Source organism: Dendrobates tinctorius, unplaced genomic scaffold (assembly GCF_039654945.1).
Source record: "Dendrobates tinctorius isolate UK_male_01 unplaced genomic scaffold, ASM3965494v1 ptg000455l, whole genome shotgun sequence".
NCBI classification, from domain to species: Eukaryota; Metazoa; Chordata; class Amphibia; order Anura; family Dendrobatidae; genus Dendrobates; species Dendrobates tinctorius.
This window is the reverse complement of record NW_027362117.1, coordinates 3,312,233-3,320,909: the sequence shown is the minus strand read 5'-3', so window position 1 is coordinate 3,320,909 and position 8,677 is coordinate 3,312,233. Positions and strand designations below refer to the sequence as shown.

General features: G+C 47.0%; 1 protein-coding gene across 2 annotated transcripts; it reads right to left on the bottom strand.

Moving 5' to 3' along the window:
* Positions 1-2,497: 2,497 nt before the first annotated feature.
* Positions 2,498-6,831, bottom strand: BHLHE40 (basic helix-loop-helix family member e40). Of its 2 annotated transcripts, none has more exons than XM_073564505.1 (5): positions 6,480-6,831; positions 5,727-5,796; positions 5,176-5,286; positions 4,253-4,364; positions 2,498-4,043 (listed from the first exon to the last, which is right to left on the bottom strand). In XM_073564505.1, the coding sequence occupies exons 1-5, from the start codon at positions 6,542-6,544 to the stop codon at positions 3,304-3,306; spliced, it is 1,098 nt and encodes a 365-aa protein (XP_073420606.1). In that variant the 5' UTR covers positions 6,545-6,831; the 3' UTR covers positions 2,498-3,303. The 2 variants fall into 2 exon arrangements, with proteins under 2 accessions (XP_073420606.1, XP_073420607.1); XM_073564506.1 differs by having other exon boundaries at positions 5,176-5,283; positions 6,480-6,828.
* Positions 6,832-8,677: the final 1,846 nt, after the last annotated feature.

The window sequence follows — 8,677 nt, the reverse complement described above, 5'->3', positions numbered from 1 at the left end:
TATAATACTGCCCCCTATCCTATGTACAAGAATATAACTACTATAATACTGCCCCCTATCCTATGTACAAGAATATAACTACTATAATACTGCCCCCTATGTACAAGAATATAACTACTATAATACTGCCCCTATGTACAGGAATATAACTACTATAATACTTCCCCCTATCCTATGTACAAGAATATAACTACTATAATACTGCCCCCTATCCTATATACAAGAATATAACTACTATAATACTGCCCCCTATCCTATGTACAAGAATATAACTACTATAATACTGCCACTATGTACAAGAATATAACTACTATAATACTGCTCCTATGTACAAGAATATAACTACTATAATACTGCCTCCTATGTACAGGAATATAACTACTATAATACTGCCCCCTATCCTATGTACAAGAATATAACTACTATAATACTGCCCCTATGTACAAGAATATAACTACTATAATACTGTCCCTATGTACAAGAATATAACTACTATAATACTGCCCCCTATGTACAAGAATATAACTACTATAATACTGCCCCCTATGTACAAGAATATAACTACTATAATACTGCCACTATGTACAAGAATATAACTACTATAACACTGCCCCCTATGTACAGGAATATAACTACTATAATACTGCCCCCTATCCTATGTACAAGAATATAACTACTATAATACTGCCCCCTATGTACAAGAATATAACTACTATAATACTGCCCCTATGTACAAGAATATAACTACTATAATACTGCTCCTATGTACAAGAATATAACTACTATAATACTGCCCCCTATGTACAGGAATATACTATAATACTGCCCCCTATCCTATTTACAAGAATATAACTACTATAATACTGCCCCCTATGTACAAGAATATAACTACTATAATACTGCCCCCTATCCTATGTACAAGAATATAACTACTATAATACTGCCCCCTATCCTATGTACAAGAATATAACTACTATAATACTGCCACTATGTACAAGAATATAACTACTATAATACTGCCCCTATGTACAAGAATATAACTACTATAATACTGCCCCTATGTACAAGAATATAACTACTATAATACTGCCCCTATGTACAAGAATATAACTACTATAATACTGCCCCCTATGTACAGGAATATAACTACTATAATACTGCCCCCTATCCTATGTACAAGAATATAACTACTATAATACTGCCCCCTATCCTATGTACAAGAATATAACTACTATAATACTGCTCCTATGTACAAGAATATAACTACTATAATACTGCCCCCTATGTACAGGAATATAACTACTATAATACTGCCCCCTATCCTATGTACAAGAATATAACTACTATAATACTGCCCCCTATCCTATGTACAAGAATATAACTACTACAATACTGCCCCCTATGTACAAGAATATAACTACTATAATACTGCCCCCTATGTACAAGAATATAACTACTATAATACTGCCCCCTATCCTATGTACAAGAATATAACTACTATAATACTGACCCAATGTACAAGAATATAACTACTATAATACTGCTCCTATATACAAGAATATAACTACTATAATACTGCTCCTATGTACAAGAATATAACTACTATAATACTGCCCAGTATGTGCAAGAATATAACTACTATAATACTGCCCCCTATGTACAGGAATATAACTGCTATAATACTGCCCCTATGTAGTAAGTACTCTTTGGTACTACACATTTCTCTTGTACACAGGGTTAGGGGTTAGTGTCCTGCACATTTTGGAGCCATTGTTGCACCTCTTGGATGTTTTTTGGACCAGCTTCGGATCGCTCGTGTTCTTATTCCCGCACAGTGTGCACGTGGATTTGCAAGTGTCTGTCTGTCCTCCGCCCTTCTGTGAAATGAGTTATTGGCCACAGACCTCAACTTCCACTGTTCATGGCATGTAAATATCTTCCTGTGTAACCATTAGTGTCCAGACTCCTCCATTGGCTGCAGGACAAGGAAGGTCCCAGGGAAAGTGCACACTTGGGAGTGTGAAGTAAGAGGAGTAAGGTGCTAAGTGACGGAGGTGGATGATTGTGCACGGTGTCAGCAATCTGCTGCTGAACTGCTGCCAGTCACGTCTCATTCCAGGAAGCAGGAGATACATTTAGCCTCAGGCTTCACATGAAAGCAACATTCGGAAGCCTGACTGTGTCAACATGCACAGGGTGACAGGGAGGTGACACTGTCAAAACAAGTGAAGGGGAACTGAGCTGTCTGCCTGACATCAAAGTGCCAAAAGCTGGCAGCCCCACACCTTCACTTAACTCCTCCCCTGCTGGGTTCCTGAGAAAGGACCTATTGTTACATGCACCTGGAGCAGTGAGTCACACACCTTGCGTACGTGTCACACTGACCCTGGGAGAGCAAGGGAGGCGGCGGCTGGTTGGACCCAGTCCACAGTTTCCTTGTTACACAGGGACTTACTTGGTCAATCCTCTACATTTTGAAATATTAAAGGCACCAACATTTCAGCAAAAAGTTTTTATTTTTTTATTTTTTTCAAAAATATTTATTATACTTGACATTTTCCTCTCCGAGCCCAGAAACTGGCGAGAGTCTGGAGGGAGGAAACACAACTAATATTCTTATTATAAAGTGCAGGTTACTGGAGCCTTCAACCCCATCCTGTACGGCAAGTGAAGCAAGGGCCGGCAGGTCGGATCACGGGGCAGAAAACGAAGGGCCGGCAGGTCGGATCACAGGCAGAAAACGTTTATAAAGCCCCTTCAAGTTCAGTGCTGCAAGCAAGGTTCTGTATAACTTGCTTAAACTGGGAGATGAGTGAGTATTGATTTCCGATGCCTCAGCTGCTGCAGAACTCCAAGCCCAGATAATCCCAGTTACCAGGCTGAGCATGAGTGGAGATGAAATCAACAATGCTTGAGGGGGTGCCTTCACTTATTATGGGGCGCAGGCCTTTTTCTTGTCTCCTAGTTCTGCCATACCAGGTGCAATAAGCGCTTTCTGCTCATCTTGTAATTCCACACCGTTGGTCAAGACACTGTCTTTTGCTCCTGTTGGACATCCTCTTAGTGAATCCCGGTCACTAAAGCAAGGGTCCTCTCCACACAGACATTGTCACCACCTTGAGGAGCCTCATACTGGTCGTTCCCAGTCTCTTTTGCAGAGTCTCATACTGGTGGGTCCCAGTTTTTCTTGCAGAGTCTCATCCTGGTGAGTCCCAGTTTTTTTTTGCAGTCTCATACCAGGGGTTCCCCAGAACGTTTGTGACAATATAGCAGTACAAAGTGTTTTTTTTTTCTCATCTCTCCTCAGTCTTTGGGGTCTGCACCTACTGCGGGTACCTGTTTAAGTGCTTGTAGTAAGGCAGAAGAATCCTTGGATGACATTTCTGGGGAGTGAACTTGTGGGACACTATCTTGGCTCAGCAGTCTAGTCTGGGATAAGCTGGGATATAACATAGGCATAGATCCCGGGTACCAACATTTTTCCAACATAGGCAGATAGGCAGAGGGTGTAGGGGGTATCAAATAAAAGGGGAAACAAAAGGGTGGTTGAGTAGAGTAAGACCCCACTGAAGGAAGGTCACTGCTGCCGAATCTGAGATCATCATCTGCCATCTCCAGCCTGAGCCTCTTTTTTGGAATGTCCTCATGTTCCTGCTTGATGACTCTATCTAATATTGGGGATATTGCGGCATCTTCCTTAATGACACCCCGTCGTTCCTGATTGGAGTCTACTTTATCCACTTCTCCTCCGTAGCCACTGTCAGTGTCCGTGTCCGTGCCACTCTGCTCTCCGGATTGCAGGGGGGCAGCGCGTCGGATAACAGGGACGCAGTTGGTGGCCTGAGGCTTAGGACTGGGTTTTTCATCCAGTTTGGAAACTTTGGAGGGACTGTGGTTGAGATCGGAGGCCACGCGATGGAGGTGAGCGACAAGTTCACATTTCTCTCCTCCTTGTAAGAATCTCAGAGCTTCTTCTGCACAAACCTGGAAACCGGACCGAAACATCTCCTCGCCTGAGGATTTGCTGCTCATGGATGAACCACCTGGTAAATGGAGACATCAGGTATTAAAATTTAAGAATAAGATCCCTAAATGGCACTGTTACTCTTCTGCAAAGACTGAAAGTTTATCCCCAATTGGGGAATATGGTTTCCACATCTGCAGCTGGTAGCTACACCGGGGCAAAGCGCTGAGGTCCAGGTACCGGCTGGAGCAGACTGTGGTGTAGTATAGGACAAGAAGAGATACTGACCCTTCTGAAGAGTGAGGATCTGCTGCTGCTGTTGCTCGATTAGGTTGGATAAGGATTGCACATGTTTCAGGGTCAGTTCCAGCACCACCGCTTTCTCCAGATGTCCCAGCGTCTGTAGAAAGAAGAGATCAGGTCAACAACCAACATCTCCAAGAGAAAGAGACGCAACTACATCAGCCCACAACTCATCCCAACCCAATGGCCAAATAGAAGTTTCCTGATAAGACCATGTCTGACTATAGGACGGCCATTAAATAGTATTTTCTCCCTACATAGACCCTCTTAGGAAATGTAAGGCCACCATTACCGTTCCTACAGAGGTTGTCACACGGCTTTCCTGGACTTCTGAATTCAACATTCGACTAAATGAGGGAGAATTTAAGTAAACCATCATTCAAGGGTCTGGAAAAGCTGGGTGACAACCCTTGTAACATCTGCAGTGGTCACCATATTGGTTGTCACCAAGTCCTAGTGGTCTCTGAAAGGGATTTGTAGAACTTGATGGAAAGGGATGACTCTTAGTTTAGCTGTGAAAGACCTTTTGTAAGAGTCCAGCTCCTCAAGGGCTGGAGAAAGAAGATGTCCCTTCAATGGTCTTCCCTTGCAGAGGAATATCTAAGGGTCAGGTTAAGAAATCTTTTATCTAGGATGCAAGCTATTGGATCGTGTGAGGTCAGCTCTAAGGACAATGCAATGATTACATAATCTGCAGCCACTAGTCACAAGGCGGCCTCAGCTCCATAATTGCAGGAGCCCCGAGTGTGGTGGTCACAAGGCTGCGATGCACATCCCGTGCTTGTCACATGCACCAGCCGTGAATGCATGTGATGCTGCTAGTAGAAAAACCCTTATAATTCTACAAAATCCTGAATTATCAACAAGGCCACAGTCCGGAGTCCAATTGGCGTGCCGCCGTTACTCACCGTAAGTTTGAGGTGCTCTGGCAGCAGGTCCTTGAGTTGGGAGATACATTCATTAATCCTGTCTCGTCTTTTCTTCTCAATAAGTCGGTGAGGGAGCTTGTAAGTTTCCTGCTAAGAAAACAGATATGCATATCACACCAATGTAGGACAGAGGTAGACAGACTGGTGTGCAGAGCGCCCCCTAATGTTCAGACTGGGACATTGTACAGAACGCTACATGTGATGGTACACGTGAGGCTGTAATCACACACACACCCCACAAGGAACATGTAGGCAAACGTGCAGACTGGCTGCACCGAGGAGGGAGCTGGTACACCGTGTACAGACTCATTATTCGCCAGACACTATAAAACATGGCAAGCCATAAAAAACCCACCGGAGCGAGAGATAAAACTTCACACCCCACTGTCACTCACATCATCCAATGCCAGAAGTTCCACACAGACAGACACAATGTAACAAAACCTCACACACACACAGTATCAGGCACAATGGAAATCACACACTTTAGACAATCACTGGAGTTGGAAGAGTTTTAGAAAAGTTCTCACCTTGCCCTCCTCACATCGCTTCACCCCTTTTCGGCTTTTGAAGACTGGATACATATGTGCAAAATCCATCCTACAAGACGACAGAAAAGGGCTCGAGTCAAGAAAATGGAAAACTGCACCAGAGCGGTCAATAAGAATGCATTTCTAGGAGGTCATAACACGACATTAATGAGATATAATGTGACACTTGTCAGCTGGACATTTTATATTAAGACGAAAGTCCTGCTATTATCTCTACCGTGTATCATCACAGATCCTATACAGCCCTTCTAGATTGCTACAATGTATCACGGGAAAATCCGACAGCGGCAAGAAACTGATACAATGTCATCTATAGGGATTGTTCTTAACATTACTCCCATAGCTGCTGGCACGACACATTGCAGGGTCCTATACAGCCATGTCACAGGACAATCCCACAGCCCTGCAAGAAAGTGCCTCCATGGACAGAATCCAATATTAGAAGTGACTTTCAAATCCAATAGTTGCCACCAGGAATCCCTGGATATTACAGGACCCTATAGATTGCGGTAGCCTCCTATCAGAAGATGATGGTTTCCCCTATATCTATTCTTCGTGTCCTGGGAGGGCTATAGTCCAAGTCTGGATTTACAGGTATTTATTGGGGCGAGCCCATGTTTTCGCTGCAGGTGGCATCTCACAGAACTTATTGCCCCTTGCTGTTAGAGGCAGCTTCTTGGTGGACACATTTCTTGCTATAACTCCAGATTGCAGACAGAGAAGACAACTTACCCAGACAAGGAGCCAGATCTTTCCAGACAGGCAGGCGGAGGCTGAGCACTGGGGATTCTCTCCATGCCAACTGAACTTAGATCCACAGAAGAGTAGAGCTGGGCAGAGGGTCCATACAGTGGGGGCTGTCTCTGGGCACAGGTGAGGGCTGCCAGGCTCAGGGTGAGCAGTGTCTGCTCCTCTGCAAGGATATGATGGTGTTAGGAGCTCCAGCTTCTGGTTAAATGGATGGGAGGGGATGCAGTGTGCTGATTGGTGGGGGCAGTGGTGGTGTGTCCCTCCCTGTGACAGCAGCAGCAGCACGCCCAGTGCCAGGAGAACCAGCTGCTGCCTCTGCTGCTGTCAGATGGGCTCACGTGCTGCTCAATGCTGCATCTGTCCCAGGCAGGGAGGGAGGAGAAGTGAGTGCACGCTCACTGCCACAGGACTGCCAGGGGACACCATGTAACTGCAAACACAGCTGCTACCGCCCAGTGTACAGTGTGTGAGCAGAGTGCAAACCTGCCCACTGCTGGGGCACCCTGCCCCCCCCCCCCTGCCCACTGCCGGGGCACACTGCCCCCCCTGCCCACTGCTGGGGCACCCTGCCCCCCCCCCTGCCCACTGCTGGGGCACACACTTCCCCCTCCTGCCCACTGCTGGGGCGCACACTTCCCCCTCCTGCCCACTGCTGGGGCGCACACTTCCCCCTCCTGCCCACTGCTGGGGCGCACACTTCCCCCTCCTGCCCACTGCTGGGGCGCACACTTCCCCCTCCTGCCCACTGCTGGGGCGCACACTTCCCCCTCCTGCCCACTGCTGGGGCGCACACTTCCCCCTCCTGCCCACTGCTGGGGCGCACACTTCCCCCTCCTGCCCACTGCTGGGGCGCACACTTCCCCCTCCTGCCCACTGCTGGGGCGCACACTTCCCCCTCCTGCCCACTGCTGGGGCACACTGCCCCCTCCTGCCCTCTGCTGGGGCACACTGCCCCCCCTGCCCTCTGCTGGGGCGCACACTTCCCCCTCCTGCCCACTGCTGGGGCGCACACTTCCCCCTCCTGCCCACTGCTGGGGCGCACACTTCCCCCTCCTGCCCACTGCTGGGGCGCACACTTCCCCCTCCTGCCCACTGCTGGGGCGCACACTTCCCCCTCCTGCCCACTGCTGGGGCGCACACTTCCCCCTCCTGCCCACTGCTGGGGCGCACACTTCCCCCTCCTGCCCTCTGCTGGGGCGCACACTTCCCCCTCCTGCCCTCTGCTGGGGCGCACACTTCCCCCTCCTGCCCACTGCTGGGGCGCACACTTCCCCCTCCTGCCCTCTGCTGGGGCACACTTCCCCCTCCTGCCCTCTGCTGGGGCACACTGCCCCCTCCTGCCCTCTGCTGGGGCACACTGCCCCCCCTGCCCTCTGCTGGGGCACACACTTCCCCCTCCTGCCCACTGCTGGGGCACACGCTGCCTGATAATCACCAGGAATGCTGGAAACAAATAGAATGTGACAATAAAGATACAAAGTGTTGAAAAAAATAAAATAAAAAAATACAAATAAATATACACACACACACACTACTAAACAGCTGTAATAAAAAATAAAATACAATAACTAATAAAAAAATAAAACAATAAAAAGAAATAGAAAAGAAAATAATAATCACAACCAGAAAGATATAAAATAAATGTAAAAAATAAGAACAATTCTACTATTAATAAAATAGATGTGCTTATAAAGAAAAAAGTCTTAGTTACTTACCGGTAACTGTATTTTTCGGAGCCCATGACAGCGCCACGAGGCAGGGGATCCGCACTTCAGGGACAGGAAACCTACGGATACAAAAGGGCGGCACCTCTCCCACGCATCAGTTGGATTACAGAGCTCAAGAGGACCACAATGGTTCATGGCAAAATTATGTACAATACTCTAACAGCTAACAATTTCACACACGTGAAAACTTATAAGAGGAAGAAGTGCACACCCACACGTGAAGAGAGGGAATCTAAGGGTGCTGTCATGGGCTCCGAAAAATACCGTTACCGGTAAGTAACTAAGACATTATTCGGTCACTAATGACAGCACCATGAGAGAATTACAGAGCGGTAATAACTGCCGTAGGGCGGGACTACAGCCTGCAGCACCCTTATACTGAAGGTGAGGTCTGAGGAAGCACCCATATCCAACCTAGAATGATTATAAAAGGTGGAAGGAGAAGACCAAGTA